The following is a 27,382-nucleotide window of genomic DNA, read 5'->3' as shown; positions in this document are numbered from 1 at the left end:
CCTGCTAACCTCAAGGCAGGAGGAGCCTGGTTTCAGTCTCGGGTCACTTGTCCTCTCTGGGATCTTTAAGAAAGGAAACTGGGCCACCAAGGTCTCATTCCCGGCAGGAAGTCTCTTCTGCAGTCTAACTTTTATCCCTCTCATGCTACCCTCCAAAACCTAGGATATCTCCTTTATTCCTCCTCACCCAATTAGTCTAGGAAGTCCTTTCTAGCATCTACCCTCCAACCTCCAGCGGCAATGTCACTTCCTCCCGCTCTGGTCTCCGTCGAGATGGGGCACACTCTCCAGGCGCTTCCACAGAACCTCAGAGGCTGGCATTTCCCATCAGCTTTCTCTTCTCCTGCTTCCCCCTGACCTCTGCAGGTCAAGTGATTCTCCCTAACCTCTTTCTGTCCTTTCTCAAGCTCCTGAGCTTTCCCTGAAACTGAGGAGATAAGAAGATGGGACACCATGCTTTCCACCTATTCCAGGACCCTCCTCAGTGGTCACCTCAGATCCCTGATTTTCCCTCCACTCTTAGAGGACTGACAGCAGGAAGAGGACCTGGCAAGACCACTCCCTCCAAGGATTCCCTGCCTCTCAGAAAGCGAAGAGCGAGATCCTGATGGCTGAGGCTGAGGGTAATGAGCCCCAAGTCAGAGGACACTCACTGTCTGGGGCCCCGGGGCAGTGAAACAAAACTCAGAGGAGAATCCTCAGCCTGGACCTTGGAGGCCTAGTCCTGACTCTCAGCTGAAGCCACACTAGCAGTTAAGAGGTGGGGGGAGGGGGGGCTTCCCTGGTGGCCCAGTGGTTGAGAGTCCGTCCGCCTGCCGGTGCAGGGTACACGGGTTTGTGCCCCGGTCCAGGAGGATACCACATGCCGTGGAGCGGCTGGGCCCGTGAGCCATGGCTTAACCAAAAAAAAAAAAAAAAAAAAAAAGAGGTGGGGGAGGGGAAGAGACTCACTGGCCTGGTGCAAGGGTAGAAAAGGGAAGTGTGAACCGGCTGAGTCAACAGCACAGGGGCCAGAGGGCACTGGACTATGACACCCTAGGGTCTCAGGGCTTCCTGGTAGCCCAAGATCCTTCTCTCTCCTGCCTACCCTCAGAAGCTCCAGGTTCATCTGATGATGAGCAGAGCCTAGGTCTTCAGGTCATTTCACATCCAATCACCCATTTTTCTTTTCTCCTCCTCTCCCATCCTCCTCCTCTTCCTATATCATAGTCTCCTTCCCATCCCCTGGCCTCCCTCCTCTCCCCCATGGCCTCCCACCTTGGCTGCCCCTTTTTCACCCTTGCTTCTCTTCTACTGCCCTTGGCCTCTCCCTGCCCTCCTCCTCCTAGACCTTGTCAAGAAAGCTGACCAACTTTCAACTCTAACCTCCCTTTTTCTATTCTGGTACCTACCTATCTGGACCACTAGAAAATTCTCCCTTTAGTCTAACCTCCATCTGCCCTGCTCCAAATTATAGTTCTTTAGGAGATCAAATCCTCCTCTGAATAACAGCCTCTATAGGACCTCAAAGTCCAAGTCCAAATAGCTCTTCTTACTGCCCTACACTCTGCCTTCTCTTCTCCTCTCCTGCTCTCCCAACCTTCTCTATGACACAAATAAAAAAGTTTGAGGACTCATTATGTTTGAATTAAAAGTATGCAAGCAAAAAAACGTGAAAATCACATTAAAACAGCAACACGGGGAGGGGCAAATTAGGGGTATGGGATTAAGAGACACAAACTACCATGTATAAAATAGATAATCAGGCTTCCCTGGTGGCACAGTGGTTGAGAGTCCGCCTGCCGATGCAGGGGACACGGGTTCGTGCCCCGGTCCGGGAAGATCCCACATGCCGCGGAGCGGCTGGGCCCGAGAGCCATGGCCGCTGAGCCTGCGCGTCCGGAGCCTGTGCTCCGCAGCAGGAGAGGCCACAACAGTGAGAGGCCCGCATATCGCAAAAAAAAAAATAATAATAATCAGGGAATTCCCTGGTGGTCCAGTGGTTAGGACTCCGTGCTTTCATTGCTGAGGGTACGGGTTCAATCTCTGGTCGGGGAACTAAGATCCCGCAAGCCACGCAGCGTGACCAAAGATAAAAACAAAACAAATCAATAACAGATAAGCAGCAAGGATGTACTATATAGCATGCGGATTTATAACCGTTACCTTGTAATAACTTTAATGGAATATATATAATCTGTAAAAATACTGAAACTAATATAATATCATAAATCAACTATACTTCAAAAAATAAAATAGAAAGAGCAACATGTCTGAATCAGGGTCAACTCCCAAATGGGCAGTCCTGCAGATTTGCCCTAGGGCTGCTACAACTCCCCCTCCCCTCCCCTGACCTCTTCCCTCTGCCCTCAGGCCTCCAGGAGCTCTCACCTGGGAAAGAGGCGGGGAAAGGGAGGGAGAGAACTAGGGGTAGCCAGAGAACAGGGTCTCTTGTGGCCCTTCACCTCTCTGGCAACAACATCCCACAGACGACCCAGCTACTCTGGGCCCAGGCTCCCCCACCTCCCAACACTCACCCTCTCTCCAAGTGACCCTCTCTCTAGGTGGGCCAGCAGTGGGCAGCAGCCACAGCAGCAGCACATCCCAACACGGACACTGCCCAGCAGCAGGCGGCCCTGGCACTGCCTAGCGCTATTGTCCTGGAGGCAGTCCGCACCCGCCCCAGGGCTCAGGCTGGTGAGGCTAGAAGGACACAGGGCCTGCTCACCAGGGGTGCCTGCTCCAGAGATGGAGTGAATGGGCTTGTTTGGTTCTCTGTCCTACTCTTTCCAGATCTTCTTAAGATCATCCCAGTTACCCACCCACCCGCCAGCAGGACAGCTCTTCACCTTCATGGCCCCATCTGTCCACCAAGAAAAGGGGCCATTACTCTGCAATCCACAACACCCACCCCAACACTCAGAGGTCCTTCCTGCTTGGTTCAGTCCTCTACTGTCCAGTGTCCATAGTCTTGCTTTCTCACAAACCCTCACAGAAAGTCTTTCTTGCTATTGCTACACAATAAATGAATAAAGCATGGGAAAGCACCTAGCACAATGGCTGGTATACAATAGCCACTTAACACATGTTTAGAAAGAAAGGAAGAAAAGAAGGATGGGTGGATGGATAGACACCAAGACAAGGGGTCCCAGCAGCACCCTTGCCTCTACTCTAGGGATCCCCTCATTCCTTATCAGAGCTTCAGAGTTTTCAGTCTCCTCCTCTCTCTCTTCCCCCCCCACCCCGCCCCCAGCTGCACCTCACACTTGCGGGATCTTAGTTTCCTGACCAGGGATCCAACCCGTGCCCCCTGCAGTGGAAGTACAGAGTCCTAACCGCTGGACCACCAGGGAATTCTGGTCTCCTCCTCTCTTGTTTATTCTTTTCTCCCTCCTCCCAGACCTTTTCTCCTAATTCCTTTAAACTTAGGACCGGATGGTATCCTCTGAAGGTCAGAAGAAGACCAACCCAAACTTTCCTTCCACTGTCATCCCAGATCTTGGTCACTTTGGGGAAAGAAAGACTAGGCGAATGGCAGAGGACATTGAGACTGGTGGCTCAAAGTCTCATAGAACAGAAGCAGTCTCCCCTTTCTCCGTATTTTGTCTCCCAGGCCGAGAGATGAGAAAAACAGTGACATACGTGAAGCCCAAGGAATGCCAAAGCCTGGACTTCGGCTTCCCGTTCCCCGGCGAGCAGCAGAGGATGGCGGAGCTGACCCAGAAGAGTAAGAGCCTCTCCAAGCAAAGTCTAAGCTCTCAGCTGTCCTTGTTCCTCCATTGGGTATGTCCAAACCAAGACCTCTGGAGAAGTCACGTGGTGCTCAGAATGACCTCTGCTCCAGCTGCAAGTGGCAGCAGCCCCTTCCCCAAGGTGGCGCAGCCTCTGTCCAGGCCCTTTGTTTAGGGACCAGAAGGCCCCCAGAGGGTTCCACTGGGTTTCCAGTCATCTGTAACTTAGGCCCTGGACAGCAGAGGTTCAGAGTCATAGGCTGCAAGGGGCACTGAGTCATGAGGGATGGGCTCTAAGGCTGGGAAAAGAGGAGAGAGAGGGCTCCTGGCCATGGGACTGAGAAGAGGGTTTGGGATGGTCTCAGTCAGGCTCTGCTTCTTTTATGAGCTTCCACAGACGAGATAAAGGCAGGAGGCTAAGGAGAAGGCGGCCAAACGGAAACACTAACGCCAAAGCCAGAAACATAACACAAAAAGACATCGCTGAACACACAAAGGCACTTAACGCTTGCCTGATGAATGAAGATGAGACACCGGACAATAGGGGTGGGCACACTGGTGAAGCAGAAGAGGGGTGCTAAGGACCACAGGGAATAAAGTCGGGCTACCCTGAGACCCAGGGATCCTGGACCCCATCCTACCCCCACCCCCCACCCGGCCACACCTGTCGGGTCAGGAGAGAAAGACAAGCAGAGACGGAGGGGGGAGTGATGCAAACAGACGGGCATTTGTACAAGCGAACAATAGCTGTGCCAGGACTCCCTGCCCTCCTGGCACAGGGCAGGCCGGCTGAGTTGGGAGGGGGGCAGCTGCTGCCTGCAGCCCCTCCCCCACCCTCCCCCAAGGAGACATAAACAAACCCAGAAGGGTCCAGCCAGTTCCTCACAGCCATTTCTCTGACCAGCTCCAGGAACCATGACCAATCTGCTCCCTCAAGCTCCTAGATGATACTTCAAAGCACAGACTGAAGCTAAGAATGGAACTACTTCCCCGCATCCAGAGTGCAGTGAGCCCCCTACTTTGGTGGCCATAATTCAAAACAGTGACACAGAGCATCTGGGGACAGGCAGACGGACACAGACACACACGCACACCAACACACAGGTCATGTGCACGCATGGGATTCATTTCTTCAGATCTGTCCCCTCCCGGACTCCAAGCTCAGGGTTCCGGGGAAGCCAGAGGGACTGAGATGGGACCCCTCTTTAAATCCCTCGGGCAGCCCTGGCAGGTCCTTCTCTAGGCAGCATCCAACCTCCTGCAGTCACTCAGTGACTTCCTTAAGCTTTTGGCTCCCTTCCCCCATCCTTGCTTCTCCCCCTCCCCTCAGCTCTTTCCCTAACCTCCAAGAAAGGCCCCTAGAATCTTTTCCTATTCCCCCAAAAGTCTCAGCCTCCCGGGAGACCCCCAATTCCTCAACTTCCCCCGCAACCTGCCAGCACTCTCAGCTCCCTCCAGGGCTCCCCCAGCCCTCTTCTCCGGCTCCAGTTCTAGTCCTGCACACAAAGCCAGCCATCTCTCCAACACTCAGAACAAAGAAACAGTCTCTCTCCTCTCTCCCCACCACACTCCAAATCTGGGGTCCTTGAGATTCCAGGGACACCCCCCTAGCCTCCAGGGCCATCCCTGATGCTCTGGCCCCTGCCTGCTCCTAGGCAGGAAAGGACCCTTTGTTCTGAGAGAGGAGACACTTAGGGTTTGGGGGGAGGAGGGAGGGAGGAACAGGGGATGAAAGAGAGAAAGGGACCTCTGGGGTTTGGGGCCTATGGAGGTAGGAAGTAGAGCAGAGAGAATGAGGGGGTGGAGGACTGAAGATAGCCTGAAAGAATAGAAATGGAGTGAAAAGAGAGGAGGCATAAGGAGGGGAAGCTGCACAGAAAGATTCTAGGAGGGTGGGAAGGAGAAAGGGACAGGTTCGACTTAAATTCCTCCTACTTCAAGGAGGTCCCGGGGAGGAAGGCAAGGAATGGGGGGTGGGGTCAGGACATAGCTCTGAACCATCCCCCCAGATAGGTAGCAGGGGAGACCATCTTCCTCAAATTATCTCGTTTCCAGCGGCCCCCCTCTACTTCCCACCGCAGTATAAAAAGAAAGGAGACAGCTGGTGTGCTTGGGGGAGGGGGAAGAGGGGATCCAGGGTTTGTTGGCTAAGAATCAACTCCCCCCTTCTGTAACCACAGCTTTCCGGAGGTGGCCCTCCCCTTCCGACCAGCCCAAACTGACAACCAACCTCCTCCAGTGGCCCCTCTGCCCTCTCAGATCTACCCACTCAGCCCCTCACATCCCCACCCCCAGTCAGATCCCAACCCCCGCAAAACCAAGGCCGCCCCAGGATAGAAAAAGCCAAGCTTCTAGATTCCCAGTCCCCCCCAACTACCAAAAAAAAAAAAAAAAAAAAAGGCATGAGGACCCAGGTATCTGGCTCCCCAACTCCTCCCAATAACGGAAAAGGGACCCGAGTATCTACCTTCCCAGAACCCCTGTCTATAGCCCCTCTCCAGGTCTGCCCCTCGCCGGTGCCCCCATGGTTTTCCCTTTTAGGGTGGAACCAAATTTCCGTGGTTTCAAAAAACCTCTCCACCCCCCTTGGCCCTGCTCCAGGGTCTCAGCTCAAACGGTTGAAAAATAAACAGACTTTCATAGCTGGGGCCTGGCCTGGCGCAGGGTTGAGAAGAGCCTGTCTGCCACCCCACTGTTCCACTGCACTTCAGCCATCTCTCCTCTGGCCCTCTGTTTGTCTTAAGCCCTACCCAAATCCCCAGTTGCTTTCCTGTTAGCAGAATCTCATCCCAACCCCCCAAGGAAAAGTTCCAGGATGGAACCTCTCCCAACTTAGGAGCTAGGAGGGAAGTGTGGGAAGGGGTTTCCACCATCTCTGAGGACTCCAAAAGGGTACTGCTCCCATGCCGGTAGACTGTGATGGTGATCAGCATAGGCTGGTGATCAGCATAGGCTGCGCGCCAGGGCAGGACACTGGGATTGGAAAGAGGCCAGAGATTAAACCAGCAATGGACTGGGTCTTGGCCTTTCCCATAATGGGTACAGTGTGGGTGCCTTGAGCAGCTGGGAGGTGCTGTCTGCATGCACCACCTTCCTCCCAGCTCTCATTTATTCACCTATAAGTCAGCTTCATCATTTCCTGGGGGCTGAGGTGTGGAGAGATCATGGCCTTTGGGAGTGGGCCTGGGTACAAAGGCAGAAATAAGGGATACTTGGAAAGGAGTGGCCAAGAGCTCAAGAAGGGGGTGGGGGCTAGGGTAATTATACATCCAGACTCCTGAAATGGTAGGTGAACAGTCCCAAGGTAAAGAGTTAAGAGAGCTGGGGTGGGGAGGAGGGATGAGGGCACAGTGCCAAGTGGGTCAGCCTAAAGGTTTCAGTTTGTTTCAGGCTGCAAGGACAAGGAGCTTGGAAGCTGGTGGGGCAAAAAGGGATGGGGGGACCCTCTGTGTTTCAGGAACAGGGGTGCTCTGGGCCCCAAGGATGGAAGAAAGGATCCTAGCTACACAAAGACCTCTGCTCCCTTCACCTAAGGGTGATGGCTTGGGGGAAAGTAAGCCGTCCCTGAGCTGTCCTGACCCGTCACCCGCCCACCAGAGAGAAGAACTGAATCACAGCTGGAAAGTCCATCTGCGAGGAGAGGAGGAGCTGACTGCTGTCTTGGAGGGGTGGTGATGGTGGTGGTGATGGTGGGAGGAAGCCGGGAAACCACCCCCTCCCACCCCTCCGCCGGATGGCGGGGACAAAGAGGGAACGACCAAGCCAGCGACTGCAGAGTGGGGGGATACCGAGAGCAAGCCGGTGGAACCCTGGCGGAGGGGGTTCCGGAGAGCTTTCGCCGCCCCCACCCCCCCCTCGACACACACACCTCCCTCTTCCCGCTCTGTCCCTTACCGGAGCAACTTTCTTTCACGCGGCCCAAAACACCCGGTCCCGCCAGATAGGAAGCCCCTAAACCCCAGGTCCGCTGGCTCCCGGGATCCCGGCAGACAATCTGCTCGGAGCTGGAGGCTCCGGGTCGTGTCTACTGCTCCCCCAGCCCCCTCCCCACTCACTCACAGTCCCCACCCCCCCCGTCCCGCCGCGTTCCCGGCCGACGCTCCGCCCGATTTTGGCGCCCAGAAAGCAGGCGGGCAGACCCGGGGTCGCTGCGGGTGCCGGGGATCGAAGGGCGCCCTGAGGACAGCGGGCGAGAGGGACAGGGGTTTCCGAGCCCACCTTGCTGGCCAGCTCTTTGCTCCGGTCGATCCGCGCCCGTGTGAGGGATTCGATCCGAGACATAATCCGATGGGGGCGGGGGGAGCCCAGGAGGACGCGGCGCGGACCCTGGCGTCCGGCTGTTTGGGGGGGGAGGGCGGGGGAGGGGTCCGACCCGCACGCGTCGGTCTTGGGGACAGGAAGTCTGACTCCCCTCGCCCGGCACCCAGCGCCAGTTCCTCAAACCCGAGTCTCCACCCCCGCCCGAGCTCAGGAAGGGGGGAGGCGGGGCGGAGGGAGGGCGGGTGCCGAGCGCCGGACGGGACGCCTCGGTCCGTGGAGGGGCGGCTCGCACAAGTACAAGGGGCCGTGGACTAGCTCGCAGGGCCCCTCTGCCTGTTTGCCCTCCAGCGCCGGGCGCCTCTAACCCCAGACGCCCGCCTCCTGGCTTCGGTTTTCCTAAAACCCACCCTGGCCCGCCTCGCAGCCCTCACCCCACCCCTGGTCTTCCCTTTCCCCTCCTCCTTCTCCTCCTCCTCCGCAGTCCATCAGTCTAGAAAGACTCGCGGGCCGGAGGATTCCAGCCGCCCCCAGCTCTCCAGGGAACCCGGGGCCAGTTCCTTCCTGGCCTTCTGGGCCCATCAAAGCAGGCCAGAGCCACCGACCCCTTTTACGACTGGGGGCAGGCGTGGGGAGAGGGCGGAGAAATCGAAGGGGAACTAAAGGGTGGGTCTTTAGAGGGCCTGAAAGGGAAGATTCACTCCTGGAGGTTGAAGAATCTGAGAGGAGAGCATTCTTCCACAAGCCCCCAACTCTCTGGGGCCTTACAAGACCGCCCTCGGCCCATCCTCTTCCCTCCTGCCTCTGCCTCCACTGACTACTGGGGTGGTAGAGGGGAGGAATTCGTCACTGTTACAGAAGACTAAGAAGCTGAGGAAGTCCTTCCTTGTGTCTAATCCCAGTTCCCTCTGTTGCAAGTTAGGCTAGAACCCAAAGACCAGCAACCAGCCTTCCCCAGTCAGGGACAGTTGGAGTATGGCCAGTCTCTCCACAAGAAGGAGGGGTGCAGTAGGACATTCTTTCTGGACACTCTACCCCAGTCTGAGGCAACTTCCACCATTTGGGGAAAATTCCTCCTCCACTCTAATTATAATCACTCACATTGAAGTTCATTTCTGCCTCTCAGGGTCTCCCATGTCTCTGGGAGAAACAGAAGTACAGAGAGTCCTGGGACAGAGCATCTTATGTTTGCAGGGTCCTGCCTGATTTCTGGTCCCCAAAGGTGTGGAGGAAGGAGGGAGGGAGAGGAGGCCCAACCTAGACCCAGCAGCTCCCTGCCCGGGTTCAGCAGCAGGGCCTGGCTGCAGGTTTCAAGCCCAGCTCAGCACTCTTGTAGGTGCCAATTTTAGCCTCTGCCACTATTTTGGGCTCCACTGCCTGACCACCGGCTGAGCTAGTTGGGCTCCTCACCACCACACTGCTCCTCTGGCTTCCCCTCCTGCCTAGCAACTCCTTCACCTCCTTCTTCACCCATTCCCCTGTTTAGGATCCTTATATAGCAAAGACCAGAAAACAAGGAGAGAAAATAACCATGCCCACTTCTAGGCTGGATGGAAATTAGAAAGCAGAGAGGACTTTCCCTGGGCCATGAGGGAGGCTGACTCCTCCAGGCTTGTACCTGCAGGGGAGACCTACAGGAAGGCCCTAGGAACTCCCCCAAACCAGCAGTCTTGAGGCTCCTGGGCCCAGAACCCCAGACTTACCTCCCCGCAGTGGGCAGCCAGGGCTGAGGAATGTACTAAATTTAAAAACAGACTGCCAGAAGCCAGAATCCTGGCCTCACGGCTCCACCCACTAGGGGCCCTGAGACAAGGGGTAGGCTGCGACCTCGGCTTTTCTCCCAGGCCTGGGGTGGGAGGGTGTTTCAAGCTAAGGATGGAATCTTAAAGGGCCAAACTCCAGTCTGGATACCCAATAAACCCAGGGTCTGAATCCCAGAGTTATGTGAAGGATCTCAATCCCCAAACTCAACGTAGATGGTCTCTATGAAAGGAGAGGACTTAATCTTCCAACCCTCTTCTGTCTCCTACCCCAATCTTCAATATACTTTTCACCCATCTGCTCTTTGTTACCCTGCCTCTCACCCTATGCCCTCTCCTTCCTCTTAAGAGATGAGTAGTAAGGAAGGGGACTTTCGGGGTGGGTAAAGGAAACCGGTCTACCTTTAAGAACACATGTGCTTTTAGTGAGCTAGGCCTGCAGCTTGACTTAATTTCCATTTTCTGTATCCTCTGGAACAGTGAACCCTTTTCCTTTCTCCTTAGCATCCCCTGCCCCTTCTTCCAAACCATTTTTATCCCAATCCCTGCTCCTCCTATCCAGTGATGCTGCCCAGATTTTCAGAAATTATTTTTTTAGATACACAAAAACAAAAGCCAACCCTGATTTCTGCCAGAATCTAAAAGTAGCCACCACTTTCTTTAGCTCATTTAACTTAACAGATATGTCCCCCACATTTCAGAGGTAGGGAGGCCATCCCAGGGAAGAACCTGGTTGTCAGGGTCTTGGCCAGTAGGTGAGCAGAGAAAGCCACAGGGATACCTGGGCCCAAGTCCTACAGTTCCCAGGAGGAGGTTTGCTTTTCTTCTTATTACTTTGGACCTTGTGTATTCTGGGAGGGGATGATTAATGCATTATTGACTCCAATGGCCATCCATCAGAAATGGTGGAAGAAGCGAAGAGAGGGGATAAACTATTACGTAGGTTTACTGACAGAAGCAGAGACAACAACATATAGTCAAAGCTCTAGGTTTGTAATACAGCTCCACCTTTTGCTAAGTGTGGGATCTTGGGAGAATAACCTAGGCTCTAAGTTATCTTGTCTATGAAACAGAGATTAAGGGGCTTCCCTGGTGGTGCAGTGGTTAAGATCTGCCTGCCAATGCAGGGGACATGGGTTCGAGCCCTGGTCCAGGAAGATCCCACATACCGCGGAACAACTAAGCCCGTGCGCTACAACTACTGAGCCTGTGCTCAAAAGCCTGCGAGCCACAGCTACTGAAGCCCGCACACCTAGAGCCTGTGCTCTGCAACAAGAGAAGCCACTGCAATGAGAAGCCTGCACACCTCAATGAAGAGCAGCCCCCGCTCGCCACGACTAGAGAAAGCCGTGCACGGCCAAGAAGACCCAATGCAGCCAAAAATAAATAAATAAGTTAATTAATTTTAAAAATAATAACAAATGTAAATAAGAGCTTTAAAAACAAAACACAGAGATTAAAATATTTATCTTTGCCAGAGTGTTATAAGAATTAAATGAGATGACCTCTGGAAAAGTGTTTTGTCGGCTCTACAATGCTAATCAAATAGGAAGGAATAAGCTACTTCCTTCTCTCACTGCTTGACTGAGCTTCTCTTCACCCCAACCCCTGGTGTTTACCTGCTTATGGCCCCTATCCTGAGCTGGGAGGAGGGGGAAGAAGAGATTTAGTGATGCAAGCACACACATTCATGAGGGTGGAAGCAAGATGGACCAGGAGATGACAGAGAGGGAAACAGGAAGACAGAACGAGAGTCCTAGCAAGGAAAGGCAGTCGACTGGGACAATGTCCTGACGATGCTTAGCTCTTTCCTGCTGGCTGTCTGGGCTTCAGTATCTGCCCACTTTCTCCTTCATCCCCTCACCAAACTGCTAGGCCAAGGGCGGGCAAATGCAGACCAACTGGGATCTGGATGGCCCCTAGACAGCACCGACTTCCTCTACCATTCCCACTGCAGGAAAAGAGGGTGATTCTGCTGTCAGACTCTCCTACCCTGAACAGAGAGGCTGTGGGGAGAGGGACTCAGACCCAAGGTCTGGGTGTTGGCTTTGTTCTCTTTGTAGAGAGCTCTGCTCCCCACCACGGCAGAAAAGAAGCCTCACCGTGCCCACCTCGCCCTGCTCTCAGACTGCCTGATCTCACGCTTCAGCTCCCCGCCTGCGGCCTGCAACGAGAAGGAGCTGAGAACCTGGTTTTGTTTCTGCCCTCCCTGCCCACCCAGAGGAAGGAGAATCCTGGCTGAAAGGCTGGCAGAGAAGAGAGCGCTGGCATTGCCGGCGGGGCCGGGAGGAGCCCAGGCAACCTTACTGGGTGAGGATCCCGTGGTGCTTCGAGGTGAATCTGATGATGTCTTGTCTGGGGTTTCTCTTAATGTTCAGGAGCCGCCCCGGTGGGAAAGTACATGCATACTTGGGGAAGCCAGGAGAGGAAAAGCGGGGAGTGGCTCATTCTGCCAGTAAATGAAGAGAGTGGAAATGAATTCAAGCAGCAGGCAGAGCTCCTAGTTTCACCAGAGCCGGGGTGTTGGTAATAAGGAAGAGAGCAACGTGCCTTCACCTTCCTGGGGTCGGAACTACACGTGGCCCCACTGGTACGGTGTGTATGCGCTTCCACAATCGTACACTTTCCTGGCTTCCACTCTGCCTATGGTCTCATTTCAACTCCTTCAGCTGCCATATCCACCCATAAAAGGATGAGTGTAAGAGCACTTTGCAAACCCGAATACTCTCTGAAGAAGTAAAAAGTATTGCTGTAATTGTTACGATTATTATGCCTGATGGTTAAGATTTCGGCTGCCCACCTCTCAGCTATGTGGGGCCTCCAGAGAGGGAGGGCTAGGCCACTCCTCAGCTTGAGGCTCCTGGCCCATCTCCCCTTCCAGCTGTCCACAGCTGGCTGCTAAGCTGGAGACATAGGGAAAGCAGAGGAAAGGTGATTTACTGGGACAGAAGGAGGGAGCCTGGGAGATATACCATGTTCCCTTAAAACTTGAACCATTGCCCTGAGTCCCTGCCTACCAGCGGAAGCTGGGGAGGGGAGCAGATGGTGAGGGGGAGGGGAAGGGAACTGGGGAGGGCAGTGGGTCCCCGGGCCTCCTGCTTCCCCAACTCCTACCTTGGCCTTTCCGGTCATGCCCAAGATGAAGCTGAGGGTCCGTCTCAGGGAGGAGCCTGCCCAGGTGCCTGAGCCCCCTTCCAGGTGGCTACAGCTGCAGAGAGAAAAAGAAGAGGTGAAGAGATGGAGCTGGAGCTGGAAAAGAACAAGATACTCCCAGAGATACAGTGGATGAAGTGCCATGACCAGGGGAGAGAGAATGGGGAGATACGGGGGAAAGACAGAGAAGGGTGAGGAAGAGAGAGGAAGGACTCAGGAGAAAGAGGCCCCCACTCCCCTACCTCCTCGGATTTCCTAGATATGGTCACTACAGTTTCCCAGGCCCTTCTATTTATGAGGAAAACTCCAGGCTCCTCCCAGATAAATACAGACTCCCCCTTCCTACCTAATCCAGGCCCAATCTCCTCTTTCATGCTGCTTCCCAACGGAAATGATACAGGGAGGGGGGCTCTCCAAGGGGACGTTTTCCCCTCACAAAACAAGAGTCCTGTGTACGACCCTCCCTGCTGTTTGGAAAGGGCCTCTGGGCCTAACGCCAATAAGGACTGAATTTCCTGGGATTTCATCAGCCCCATCCCATGAGCTAATCCCAAACCCAGAGCCAGGAGGATGTGTCAGCTAGAGATTTTCAGGACCACAAATCAGAGCTTGATATCTTAAAGGGCCCATTACTAGCTCACACACCCACACTGTCTTAGAGGGCTAACCCACTCTAATCAGGCTTCAGCTGTAGGAGCCAAATAAACAGGTGCCGATTTTGCATGCTTATTTACATAGATACTATGTAAATCTCCCAGCCTCCACCTCGATTCCTGAACAATATGCCTTCAGCCCCTGCCCTCTCCCCTTGGGGCGCTACAGCCCATGCCCAGCTCTCCTAAGGGCCACTCCCCATTGGTAGATTATCTCAGCTATCCAAAGCTGGTCCATGGTCCTTGGTCACCGTCTGTCCCTAAGATTGTGCAGTAGCGAATCTGCCTGCTCACTTTTCTGACACTGACAACAGCTGTCAACCTCCACTCTCTTATTTAACAGACACCCTGGGGTCTATATACTCCTTCTCTTTCCCTGATTTCTTCTTCATCCCATGGAGCTACCAGGAAACTTCTTAGCCTTCCCCAGCCAATGAGAAGAAGGGGAATTCTATGCAGTGCAGGTAGAAGGATATTTGGAGGTCTTTCATAAGAAACGTTAAGGGGAGCAATGTTTCAGGAAACAGAGACCCTTGGGGCTACAAAACCCATGGCCTAGTCCCATTGTCCCTCCCCCATCTAGGGCTTTGAAGGGCTCTGTGTCCCCCAAACTCACCTTTTGCTGAGGTCAGCAGCAGAGGACTGGGACAAATTCCCTGCCAACACAAAAGGAGACGTGAGGTGTCCAGCTAAAGCCAGACAAAGGCGCCCAGGGCTGCCTCCCCCACCCCCTCCACCTGGATCAGGTTCCCAAGCTGCAGGTGCTTGTGACGCCATTCCTGAGGGCGGGCACTGGGGAGTAGGGAAGGAGGGAGGCATCTGAGCAGAGCAGAGCTGAAGAACTTAGGAGCCCGGGTAACAGAGCACCGGCGTTGTGTGGATAGGGGGCTGAGAGGCCAATGTCTCAGTTCCTTTTCAGTGAATGGCGAGGGCAGAGGATTGAGCTCCCAATGCCTCTTCTTGATGACAAGGTACGTTGCGGATAACTGTCCTCCATCTCTGGTGACAGGGGAAGCTAGAGAGCCTCTCTCTGTCCTATGTCCTCCTTCATTGGAAGGAGAGCCTCAGAATACCAAAGTCCTGAATTCAGATCTCTCACTTGAATAAAGGCATTTTGGGGTTTCCAAGGGTGTGTGGTTAAACATAATGCAGGACATCTGGACCCTAAACAGCTGGCTCTGAGGAGTGGGGTGAGACAGGCAGAGGAAGGGGCCACCACTGTTTTGCTCCCCACTTTTACTCACCAGCTGGATCTGAGCAGCCCAAGAAGTAATTGATGCCACTCATGGATACAGACTTGGAAAGCATGCCGGTGGGCGAGTGGTCCAAAAGGCCAGCAGATGGGTGACAGGAACGCTGACCCTAGAATCGTGTTAAGAATCCTCATGCAAAGGTCAGGCTTCATCCATCTTCCCCCCCCAAGGCTCTTCACTTTCCCACAGCAAAGCCCTTCTTCAAGGCCTTCAGGCCTTCTACCCCTCCCCACTACCCATATCTGGAACATTCCACTTGAAATAGTTGAGAAGTTATTCCTGCTATTTAGCAGCCATCACTCTGTTGCAACTCAAACCCTGGCTGCCTTAATATAGAAAATATCTTAGAAAAGATTTACCCTGAATCGTTTCCAGAGATGAAAAACTCAATATACAGAGGTCAGACAGGTAATGAAAAAACAAACACACACACACACAAAACTGGGGCAGTCTGGGTTTAAAACAATAGGGATTAGAAATATTCATAAACCCCAATCTTTCGAAAATCACTTTTTTTTTCTCAAGCCTACGTGGAGCATTACAATAACTGGCTACATATCAGTCCATAAGGCAAAATGTAACATGTTTCAGATAACCTCTATCAGAGAGATCATAGGAAACAACCCAGAAATCCCTTTTCAGTAGCTAGGATAAAGAATCTGTGGTATATTTATAAATAGAAGCATTATTCAACATTAAAAATGAACAAACTACAGTTCAGCCAACAATATGGATGAATCTCATGAAAGAACGAAGACACAAAAGATTTATATACTTTGTGGTTACATTCATATAAAGTTTAAAACAGGTAAAACTAATTGATATTGTTTAGACATACACATAAAGGTGGTAAATCTATAGGGAAAATCGATCTCAAAAGTCAAGAAAGTGGTCCTCTCTGCCAGGAGGGAGAGGGCTATGAATGGGGAGGGACATGGGGGGCTTCTGGGTTTGGGTGGTACTCTATTTTTTTTTAACCTGGAGTAGTTACATGGTTGTTTGCTTCCTAATTATGCATTACGTTGTACATATAAGTTTTATATACTTCTCTGTATCTATGTTATATTTCAATTATTTTTTAAGTTTTAAACAAATCTCCATTTTTTTTTTTTGCGGTACGCGGGCCTCACCGCTGTGGCCTCTCCCGTTGCGGAGCACAGGCTCCGGACGCGCAGGCTCAGCAGCCATGGCTCACGGGCCCAGCCACTCCGCGGCACATGGGATCTTCCCCGACCAGAGCACGAACCCGTGTCCCCTGCATCGGCAGGCGGACTCAACCACTGCGCCACCAGGGAAGCCCCAGATTTAGAAATTTTAAAACACCCTTCTAAATAAACTTACTGGTCAAAGAAGAAATCATTATGGGAATTTAAAGGTATTTTATAACAACAATAATGAAAATACTACTCAACAAAACTTGTGGGAGATGGCCAAAATGTATCTCAAGGATAATTTGTCGATTTAAAATGCTTAACTGAAAATTTTTTAAACTGAAAATTAATGAGCTATGCCGGCTTAAAAGGTTAGAAAAAGAACAACAAAACAAACCCAAAGTAAATAGAAGAAAGGATATGATAAAAGCAGAAATCAATGAAGTAGTAACAAATGAAATAGGATCAATAAAGCCAAGAGTTGATTTTAGGAACAGGCAAATAAAATAGACAAACCTTTGATAAGGGTGATGCTCAAATAAAAGTAGAATGAAAGAGTGGACCTAACTACAGAAACAGTAGTGACTAGAAAGATAATGCTATCTACAACTTAATGCCAGTACAAATTCTTTAAAAAAACAAACAAAATATATATAACTTACCAAAACTGAATCTAGAAGAAATAGAAAGTCTGAATGGTCCTATTAAAGAAATGGAATCAGTAGTTAATCTTTCTATAAACAAAACAAAACACACCAGGCCAAAACAGTTTTACAGTCAAGGAGCAGAGCTTTCAAGGAATAGATCACTGAAATCTTATACAAACTCTTGCAAAGAATAGAAAACAAAAACAAAAGCTTTCCAACTCTTTCTATAAGGCAAGTATAACCTTGATTCTTAAACTACACACAGACCATATGACAAAGGAAAATTATGGCCCAATCTCTCTTATGAAAAGTACAAAAATTCCAAACAAAATATTAGCAAACTGTAATAGATTTTAAATAGCCACAAATTATTTGCAGCTCCTACCATCCAGAAGGAGTCTATTTCTTCACTCAGTCACAGGCTGGCCTGTGACTTACTACGATGAATAGAATGTGGCAGAAGTAGCATGATGTGATTTTTGAGCCTACACCTCAAGAAAACTTAAAGCTTCCACTCATGCCCACTTGGAATGCTATTGCCACGTGAACAAGCCCAAGCCTAAGCCTTCTGGAGAAGCCATGTGGATAAGAACCAAAGTATCACAACGGGCAACCTGCCAACCCACAGGCATGAATACGGCTGTCCTTGACCATCAGCCCTATTCAGCCACCAGACAACTACGGCCACATAAGTGAGTCCAGGTGGAGCCAGCAGAAGAATACCCAGCTGAGCTCAGTCCAAATTAACCACCCATAGAACTGTGAGGGGGAAAAGAAGGTTGTTGTTTTAAGCCACTAAGTTTGGGGTTGATCTTTTATGCAGCAATAGATAATTGATGCCACAAATAAATCCAGCAGTGTGTAAAAAAGATAATCAATCCATCATGAAAAAGTCAGACTTATCCTAAAAATATAAGGGTGGTTTAAGATGAGGAAAATCTTTCAATGTAATTTACCTCAATGACATATTAAAGGAGAAAAAACATAACCAACTCAGTAAAAGCAAAAAAGTCATAGGATAAAATCCAACACTCACTCATTGTAAAACCAAAGACCTGGCAGTTACAAATGGAAGGAATCTTCCTTAACTGGATAGAGTATCTTTTAAAACCTTACAGCCAAAAATCGATTTCAATGGTGAAACATAAGATGCACTCCCTCTAAAATCAGAAACAAGACAAGGATAGCCATTATCACCGTTTCTGTTCAGCACTGCAATAGAGCCCTAGCCACACACAGCCACACACACAGTAGGGCAAGAAAAAGAAATGAAAGAAATAAATATAGAAAAAGAAGAATGCAAAATTCATTTAAAGATGACATATGGGCTTCCCTGGTGGCGTGGTGGTTAAGAATCCGCCTGCCAATGCAGGGTGACACGGGAAGATCCCACATGCCGTGGAGCCACTAAGCCTGTGCGCCACAGCGACTGAGCCTGTGCTCTAGAGCCCGTGAGCCACACCTACTGACCCTGCGTGCCACAACTACTGAAGCCCGTGTGCCTAGAGCCTGTGCTTCACAAGAGAAGCCACCACAATGAGAAGCCTGTGCACCACAAGGAAGAGTAGCCCCCACTCGCCGCAACTCGAGAAAGCCCGCGTGCAGCTACGAAGACCCAACGCAGCCAAAAATAAAAATAAATAAATAAAATTTAAAAAAAAATAAAAATAAAGATGCCATAATTGTCTACTTAGAAAAGCCCAAAAAATCCACAGATAAATTGTTATAACTGAAAAAAAAGAGTTTAACAAGGTAAATAACTATAATTAATTAAAATGCACTTCTATAAACCAAAAATAATTATAAAATGTAATTAATGTAATTTAAATATAAGAAAGCATTTATAATAGCAACAAAATATATAAGGCACATAGAAATAAATCTAATAAAGATTGACAAGACCTGTATGAAGGAAACAAATACTTTGTTAAAAGACATATTTTTTTAGAAAGCCTAACAAAATAGAGATATTATTTTCCGTGGATAAGAAGACTCAATATCAGAAAGAAGTCAATTTTTCCTAAATTAATCTTTTTTTTAATTCATCCACCAAATATTTTCATGTTTTATTTATTTGTTTTTTCTTAACATCTTTATTGGAGTATAATTGCTTTACAATGGTGTGTTAGTTTCTGCTTTATAACAAAGTGAATCAGTTATACATATACATATGTTCCCATTTCTCTTCCCTCCTAAATTAATCTTTGAATTCAGTACAACCTCAGTCAAAATTCAGCAGAATTTTTCATTTTTAGAAATTGATAAGCTGATCCTAAAATTCACATATAAGTGCAGAGACTTCCCTGGTGGCCCAGTGGTTAAGAATCTGCCTTCCAATGCAGGGAACGCGGGTTTGATCCCTGGTTGGGGAACTAAGCCCACATGCTGCAGGGCAACTAAGCCTGCGCACCGCAACTACTGAGCCTGTGCACTCTGGAGCCCGTGCACCACAACTGGAGAACCCTGCACGCTGCGACGAAGATCCCATGTGCTGGAACTAAGACCTGATGCAGCCAAATAAATAAATATTTTTATTTATTTAAAATAAAATAAAATTCACATAGAAGTGCAAAGGACCTAGAATAGCCAAGATAATCTTAAAGAAAAATAATAAAGTTGGAGGACTTACACTATTACATTTTTAAGACTTACAATAAAGCCACATTAATTAAGATAATGTGATACTGGCATAAGAATAGACAAATAGGGCTTCCCTGGTGGCGCAGTGGTTGGGAGTCCGCCTGCCGATGCAGGGGACATGGGTTCGTGCCCTGGTCCGGGTAGATCCCACATACTGCGGAGCGGCTAGGCCCGTGAGCCACGGCCTCTGAGCCTGTGCGTCCGGAGCCTGTGCTCCGCAACGGGAGAGGCCACAACAGTGAGAGGCCCGCATACCGCAAAAAAAAGAATAGACAAATAGATCAATGGAACAGAGAACAGTCCCCAGCAATAGACTCACACAAATATAGTCACTTGATTTTCAACAAAGTCACCACAGCAATTCAATGGGGAAAGTAAGTTTTTTAATGAAGCAACTGGATATTTACATAGGGAAAAAACCAAAACCTTGATTTCTCCCGTACACAAGAACCTAGATAAATCACAGACCTAAATATGAAAGCTAAAACTATAAAGCTTCTAGAAGAAAATATCGAAGAAAAATCTTCACATTCTTGGAGTAGGCAAGATTTCTTAAACATGACCAAAAGCACTAACCATTAAAATAATCGATGAACTGGATTTCATCTAAATTAAAAACTCATGCTTATTAAAATACACTATTAAAGTAAAAATGCAAGTCAAAGACTGAGAGAAGATACTCACAATACACATATCTGACAGAGGACTCAGATCCAGAATATATAGAGAACTCTTACAAATCAGTAAGAACAAGACAAGCTGTTTTAAAAATGGAGCAAAAGACTTGAACAGACATTTCACCAAAGAAGATATTCAGATGGTCAATGAGAATATGAAAAGGTGCTCAATAAAATTTTTCAACAGGGACATGCAAATTAAAACCAAAATGAGACAATTCTAAAACACCCACCAGAATGACTAAAATTAAAATCTTGACAGTAATAACTTATAATAGAAAAGAATCTGAAAAAGAATACATATCTATCTATCTATCTATCTATATATATATATATATATACATATAACTGAATCTCTTTGCTGTACACCTGAAACATTGTAAATCAACTATACTTCAATAAAAATTTAAAAATTTTTAATTTAAAATTTTGACAAAAAAAGTATAATATACCTAAGAATACATCTAATACATATCCACAAACTCTGTATGGAAAAAAATTGATAAAACTTTATTAAAAGACATTAAATGAAGAAGTATACTATTTTCATGGATGGGTAGGAAGAAGCAATACTGTAAAGATGTCCACTTTCCCTAAATTAATCTTTAGAGTCAATGCAACTCCAACTAAAATCTCAAAAGTTTTTTTTAATACATGTTTTGTATATATGTTATACTTCAATAAATATGCTCTTTTTAAATTAAGAAACTCTGTTTCTTTGAAGGCACCATAGGAGAAGGAAAAGACAAACCACTTTTCTCAATCTTTGAGAAAAGATCATTGCAACACATACAACCACAAAGGATTAGTATTCAGAATATGTAAAGAACACATTCAAAACAATAAAGAAAAAACCCTCAAAGAATCCAATAGAAAAGTGGGCAAAAGACATGAAGAGGAATTTCACAGAAGAGGAAACACAAATGACCAAGACACGTATAAAAATTGCTCAATTCCATTTGTAATAAGGATAATTCAAATTAAAACCACAATGAGATTTATAACCACTAGATTGGCAAAATTAAGAAATCTGATGACTCCAAGTGTTGGAAAGCATGTGGATCAATGAGAACTCTTATATACTGCTGATGTGGGTGGAAACAGTTTGCCATTAACTTATAAAAATGAACATCTGTGTACACTATGACCCAACAGTTCTACTCCAAGGTATATACCCCAGAGAAATTCTTGCAAATGAGCACCGGAAGATGGATAAAAGGATGTTCATAATGACACTCTTCATAATAGTAAAGAATGGAAATTATCCAAATGTCCATCAACAGAAGATTGGAATGAAAATAATTACCTATAACTATTTGTAACACATGGATAAAAATTAGAAACAGAATGCTGAGTGAAAATGCAAGTTATAGAAAATTTTGTACAATATAACATCATTGTTTTTAAAGTCAGAAACAAACAAAAAAGAAATAATACATCATTAGGTAATGCTTTGTGTTAAAACTATTTAAAAAAAAGTAAATGAGTGATTAAGAAAATTCAAGATAGTGGTTACCTCTGGTGGGAAGGCAAGGGAATAACAGAAGAGAGGAAGACATAAATAAAGATAAATGTACTGGTGATATCCTAGTTCTGGAGATGGATGGGTGATTGATTAGGCATTCATTTTAAAATACTATATTTATGACAAATGGAAAAATACAATAGAGAGTACTAGCAACCCTGGCAAACTGGAGGGTACAGCTCCCATCTAAGGACATCTGAATTTTGGAAAGTGTAAACACCATGCTGGCCAAACAAAATAAATTTTGAGCTAGACTTGGCTTGGCTTTCAAACTAGTCTGAAAGCCCCAGTCTAGTTTAATGAATCTCAGACTTTTGGTCTGTGGACTTTGCTGAAGACTTATACCTATTTGCTGCTGCAGGAAGATACAAAAAACCCCAAACATACAGACAAGGAGAAATTTAAGGGAAATGCTTAAACATTAGGTGAAGAGAGAAGAGGAATCAGAACAGGAAGACATAAAAAAAGAAAAAACAGGGCTTCCCTGGTGGCGCAGTGGTTGGGAGTTCGCCTGCCGATGCAGGGGACACGGGTTCATGCCCCGGTCCGGGAAGATCCCACATGCCGCGGAGCGGCTGGGCCTGTGAGCCGTGGCCGCTGAGTCTGCTCGTCCGGAGCCTGTGCTCCGCAACGGGAGAGGCCATGACAGTGAGAGGCCCGCGTACCGCAAAAAAAAAAAAAAAAAAAAAGAAGAAACAAAAAACCACTAGAGAAGGGGGGAAAGAAGAAGACATATAATACCAAGAAGGGGGAAACAGGGAGAAGAGAGAGGTGGAAGAGAGAGAAAGAAGTACAAAGGAATGGAGGGGAGAAGAGAAAAAAGAAAGCGTTATCTCCTGTGTGCTAGCCTCTGTACTGGGCACTTTAACACTTTTTTTTTTTTCATCTAATAATCACAACTTTAAAAGACAGTTTTTAGTATCCTGATTTTCAGAGAGCTGAAATAAATTGTTCAACTAGGAGCAGTGTGACTCCCAAATCCTGTTCTTTCTACCGTACCACATTGAATCAGATGTGAGGGAAGACCTACAGAGATGCTAATGGAGAAAAGTGGGAGCTGGGAGAAGATGCGTTTTGCTGCTTCCCTGACAGGCTGTAACAGCCCCCTCTTCTCAACCTCTCTCCCAAACCACAGGCACTTGAACAATGAGGCCGGGTGGGTACCCCTGGCCAGTTAGAGGATGTGCTGGAGGGGAGGTAACCTTAAGTCACAGGGCTTGAGACAGTTCCATGTACAGCTGTCCCTCATTATCCATGGGGGATTGATTCCAGGATCCTGTGGATACCAAAAGCTGAGGATGCTCAAGTCCCTTACATAAAATGGCATAATACTGAAATTTGCATATAACCTGTGTGCGTCCTCCCATATACTTTAAACCATCTCTAGATTAATTGTAATACCTAATGTAATATAAATGCCATGTAAATAATTGTAAATGCTATATAAATATTTGCCAGCATGAGGCAAATTCAAGTTTTGCTTTTTGAAAATTTCTGGAATTTTTTTTCAAATGTTTTTAGTCCGTGGTTGGTTGAATCCATGGACGCAGAACCTATGCATACAGAGGGCTGACTGTACTCAGGGACTCTTAGCTGGCAAACCCAGTGATGTCTCTAAAAGCTTCGTGTATCCTCAGTGGTCTCTGGGTCCTGGTTTGAGATCTTCCCTGTGATGTTCCCCTCAGCCAGAAGGCTGAGCAATCTCTATATCCTTTCTCACTTGATAATCCTATGATTATCTTGTTAGAGAACTACTGTTTCAGGGTACCAGATGCCTAGTTTCATCCTACAAATAATAAGTTCATCTCCAAATCTGAGAAATGTGGGGTCCACACAAAGAAGTAGTTATAACACCAAGGGGAGCAGGGGCCTTTTAATGAGAGAGGAATAGAGATACCCACATCAACACAGAGACACAGACACAGAAAGGAAGGCACAGAGAGTCTCAGAGAAAGAGACAGAGGCAGGATACCAAGAGTGGGGGACAGAGCATACAGACCCAGGAAAGCAGACAGAGGAGTAGAGACACCAGATTCAGATTCCATCAGATGGAGTCAAAGTGATGCCTGGGCACAGGGAGACCCAGCAGCTTGCAGAACAGAAGAGGCACAGAGAGGTGGCTGGACAGGCAAAGGGGCAGGAGAGGGGGAGGAAGGTGGTAGCTTCCATGGGGATTTGTCTATCCATACCACGCAGGAGGGTTGGCCACCTTGGTGCTGCAGTTCCAGAAAGGGGTCCAGTTCCTCTTGGTTCTGCAGTAAGGGGGGCTCCTGGGAGCCCACACATCCCGATGCCTGCAGTTTGTTCCTGAAACACACATTGCCACCACTGCCCTCCGGTCCCAGTGGCCTGTGACAGGCACCAGGGAGGAACACCGCCTCAGCCCAGTCCTGTTGCTTGCCCCCAGCCCAGCCCTTCCGGTTAGCCTAGGCGCAGGCCAGACCCAAACTGGCTTCCCTTTGGGGCTGTGCTTTGGCAAAACTGTGGAGCTGACTTCAGGCAAGGGTGACCCCTGCTGGTCAAAGGACAGTACTGCCCTCCAGAAAACAGCCAGCGTTCAGCAGGGAGGGAAAGGAAGGGTAAGCTGCATTCTCACTCTTTGCCTGGTGTCTGATGCCAACCTTAGCTCCTACTAAGATCAATGGTGTGCCCAGGGCTCCCTTTCTTCTCTACCCAAGGGTCAAAATTAGTGCCTGGTAGTGAAAGGTGACACCTGGAAGACCGTGAGATACAGTCGGCACCACATAAAGCGTACTCAGAGCGTCTCTGCCTTAAATTAGCCGCTCTTAGCAAGGTGCCATGAGTCCTGCGGACAAGGCTTCTCACCCAAGTTCCCTCCCAAGCCAGTTCAGGGACAAGGTCCTCTCCCCTCACACAGCCCAGCCAGCCCTGCCTAGAAGCTAGAGAAGCTTGGTCTACTCACCAGAGCTAAGAGAACTTGGCCAAGGGGACCATTGTCAAAGCAGAGAGACAGGGCCCTTCCACGGCTAGCAGGCCCTCACAGTGACCACTCACACTGAACCCTTCATGCTGACCCCTGGACCTTCTCTTTCTGGCTTCCTCTGTTTTTGGGGATATGGTCAGTGATTTTTCAGGAGAGGGGAAGAGCTGGGTCCCTCTCTTCTAGTCTGCCAAGCTTATGTAGGCCCCTGAGCCAGAGTAGTTCTTCCCCCATTGTAGGGCTGGACTATGATATCTAAATATCTTGGGCCTGCCTCAGCCTGGATCCAGCAGGCAGGGAGCAATTTGGGAAAGGAGGCAGGTTCCATGCCCCAACCCTGGGAGCACTTCTCTCAAGAAACTTCCCAAAGTTCTCTGGGCCTCAGTTTCCTCATTTGTAAAATGAGGTGATGGGGCCATATGATCCCTGAGTCCCTTCCAGCTCTGACACTGTTGTATGGTCCTAAGAAACCCAAGTGGGAGGTGGAGGCAATAAGACCTGAGTGTCCTGCTACTCACCTCACCTCCATATCTTTCCCTCACCATCCTCACCCACCTGCCCTTGAGACCAGGTAGAAAAAAGGAGCTAGAACTATTAGGTAGAGTCATATTTTGAAAGGCAGAGTCTACCCTCCCCAAAGGCCCACAACAGGCCTGGGTTCGGATTCTCCAGGGAAGAGACTAGGGGCCCAGGTCTCTTCAACTCCTGTCATTCCTTTCCAACCACTTCTCCTAGGTATAGGACTTGACAGAAGGAGAGACAGGAGGTCTCCTGGTGTTTTACCTGCTCAGTGGATCCTGGAGCTCCTTGCCCGGCCCCCAACTATGTCTTTTGAAGGGGTCGTAGTTGTGACTGTAGGCACGGAAAGCCCTCGACCTTCGGAGGGGTACAGCGTGGGAGCCGTCTCTCTCCTTTTCTCCCTCTTCCTCATTCTCCTCCAGCTGTTCTCCGGACTCGACCACAGACAGGCAGCGTCGAGTGTGGCCTTGGGGCACCAGGTCTCCACCTGTGAGGAGCACCTCTGGGACGTCCTTGTTCATGGGAGGTACACACAGGCCAGTCTGAATCAAGAAGACAGAGAATGGTGAGTTCTAGAATTCTGGAATTTGGAACTAGAAAGGTGTCCCAGTCAGCCAGGCCTAGAGCATCAAGTCACCCCTCCCTTTACCAAGGCACAGAATTGGAGGATGGCTGGCTCAAGATCACACGAGGAATTAGTTGCAGAGTCAAGCAGAGAACTTGGGTTTTCTGACTCCCAGTCTAGTGTTCTTTCCAGTACATAATGACATCCTCATTCACTCATTATTATTCCATTTAATGAGTACCTATATGGCAGAGGACCAAGCCAAGCAAAGAGAAATAGATATTGTTCTTACCCTCAAGGAATTCGTTCTAGTGAGTGTGTGTGTACATGTGTGCATGTGTGTACATAGACAAAAGCACAAATCACAAACAACTGGCCGGAGTTTGCCAAATGCCACAAGAGAATTTTCAAAAAAAGTCTTTGTGCTGTCAAAGGAATGAGTGCATATAGCCAGTTGGAGGACTCAAAAAAGGGAAACAGAAGGAAGTAAACAGCCTTTGAGATGGGCCTGGAAGGGTGGAGTGGTTAGGATTTGGCCACGTTGGAAAGGGAGGAGTCTAGGCAAATAAAACAGCAGGGAGAAAAGGTGCATGAGTGAGAAAGTAGTATGATTTCTTCTTTCTAAGATTCTGGTCATTTGGGGAGTAAGAGAGCCATTCTGACCTTTTCCCAAGAAGCAAAGAGAAGGGCTCCAAAACCAGCCACATTGAAATTCCTTCTCTCTCTCCCAAGTGGGCATTGTTCTCACTGCCCAGTACTCCTGGCTGCCATCAGGGCTTGCCTCAATGTGTCTCAGATTTAAGAACCCTCAGGAGCTCTTAAAGTTGAAAATGATAAGCTCCACTCCAGAAACAAGTACCAAATACCCGAGTACTAAGGTGATGGAGGGGCGGGAAGGCAACTCACATCTACTGCATCTACCTCTGTACACCCCCTCTGGGCCCTATCTCTGTAGAACTTCTGCTAGAATGAGTTTCCCAGGCTCCTCTTCTCCCAGGGGTGAAGCAACTGAGATGTTCAGAGGACCCTGGAGGGCCAGGAAGCAGTGAGTCAGAATTCCCGCTCCTCCCAGGCTTCCTGTGAGGGTGTCAAGCCTTCCGCAAGTTATTTTACTCCCCGCCCCCGACACCCCCCCACCCCAAAGTCCAGGTTGCTGGACAGTTGTTCCTTCCAGCAACTTTTCCCTCTTTCACTGCAACCTGCCCCCACTCCACCCAGGACCACTGAGATGGCACCTGTGCCTGTGTCAGCTGCACACCTGCCTACCACAGGGAAGGAGACAAGTACTCAGGCCTCTGCAGATGGCATTCTGCTGCCCTGCTGGGTGGGTCTAAAGATAGAAAAAGAGAGGCCTAGGAAACCAGCCCAGGCCCTGTGCCTGTCCGTGCTCAGCACAGCTGGAAGCCACATAGAGGGGACCTCTCAGCCTGCCGCTGGGAGACATCCTCTCTCTGTGTCCACAAACTTGGGCCTCGTGCCATCTGATGTGCTATCTATAAACAGGATGGGATGGGACTTCCCTGGCGGTCCAGTGGTAAAGAATCCGCCTTCCAATGCAGGGGACGCAGGTTTGATCCCTGGGCAGGGAAATAAGATCCCACATGCCACGGGGCAACTAAGCCCACACACCACAACTACTGAGCTCGCGCGCCTCAACGAGAGAGCCTGCATGCTGCAAACTACAGAGCCCACGCGCACTGGAGCCTGCGCGCCACAACTAGAGAAGAGAAAACCCGCACACCACAACTAGCGAGAAGCCCGCGCACCACAAGGAAGAGCCTGCGCACCACAACGAAAGATCCCGCATGCCTCAACGAAGATCCTGCGTGCTGCAGCTAAGACCTGACGCAGCCAAAAATAAATTAATAAATAAATAATAAATCTTTAAAAAAAAAAAAAGACTCCACGCTCCCAATGCTGGGGGCCCCGGG

General features: G+C 49.0%; 1 protein-coding gene across 3 annotated transcripts in view; it reads right to left on the bottom strand.

The window, feature by feature from the left end:
• The window catches only part of ARHGEF2 (Rho/Rac guanine nucleotide exchange factor 2), a 50,621-nt gene that overhangs the window by 16,380 nt on the left and 6,859 nt on the right, over window positions 1-27,382 (bottom strand). Inside the window, exons 2-6 of one of the 3 annotated variants that reach the window (XM_024748314.1) lie at window positions 25,151-25,428; window positions 23,616-23,733; window positions 14,778-14,895; window positions 14,150-14,189; window positions 12,842-12,935 (exon numbers count right to left, since the gene is read on the bottom strand). In XM_024748314.1, coding sequence (XP_024604082.1) covers window positions 12,842-12,935; window positions 14,150-14,189; window positions 14,778-14,895; window positions 23,616-23,733; window positions 25,151-25,407 — 627 coding nt within the window. In that variant the 5' untranslated portion in view covers window positions 25,408-25,428. Of the gene's footprint in view, window positions 1-7,604; window positions 7,706-7,928; window positions 8,052-12,841; window positions 12,936-14,149; window positions 14,190-14,777; window positions 14,896-23,615; window positions 23,734-25,150; window positions 25,429-27,382 lie in introns of those variants that run through there. The other 2 variants (XM_024748315.1, XM_024748316.1) reach the window with 2 other exon arrangements.

The sequence above is a fragment of the Neophocaena asiaeorientalis genome, unplaced genomic scaffold (assembly GCF_003031525.2).
Source record: "Neophocaena asiaeorientalis asiaeorientalis breed wild unplaced genomic scaffold, Neophocaena_asiaeorientalis_V1.1 scaffold76, whole genome shotgun sequence".
Taxonomy (NCBI): Eukaryota; Metazoa; Chordata; class Mammalia; order Artiodactyla; family Phocoenidae; genus Neophocaena; species Neophocaena asiaeorientalis.
Note: the sequence above shows the minus strand (reverse complement) of the source record. Positions and strands in the feature narration are given on the sequence as shown.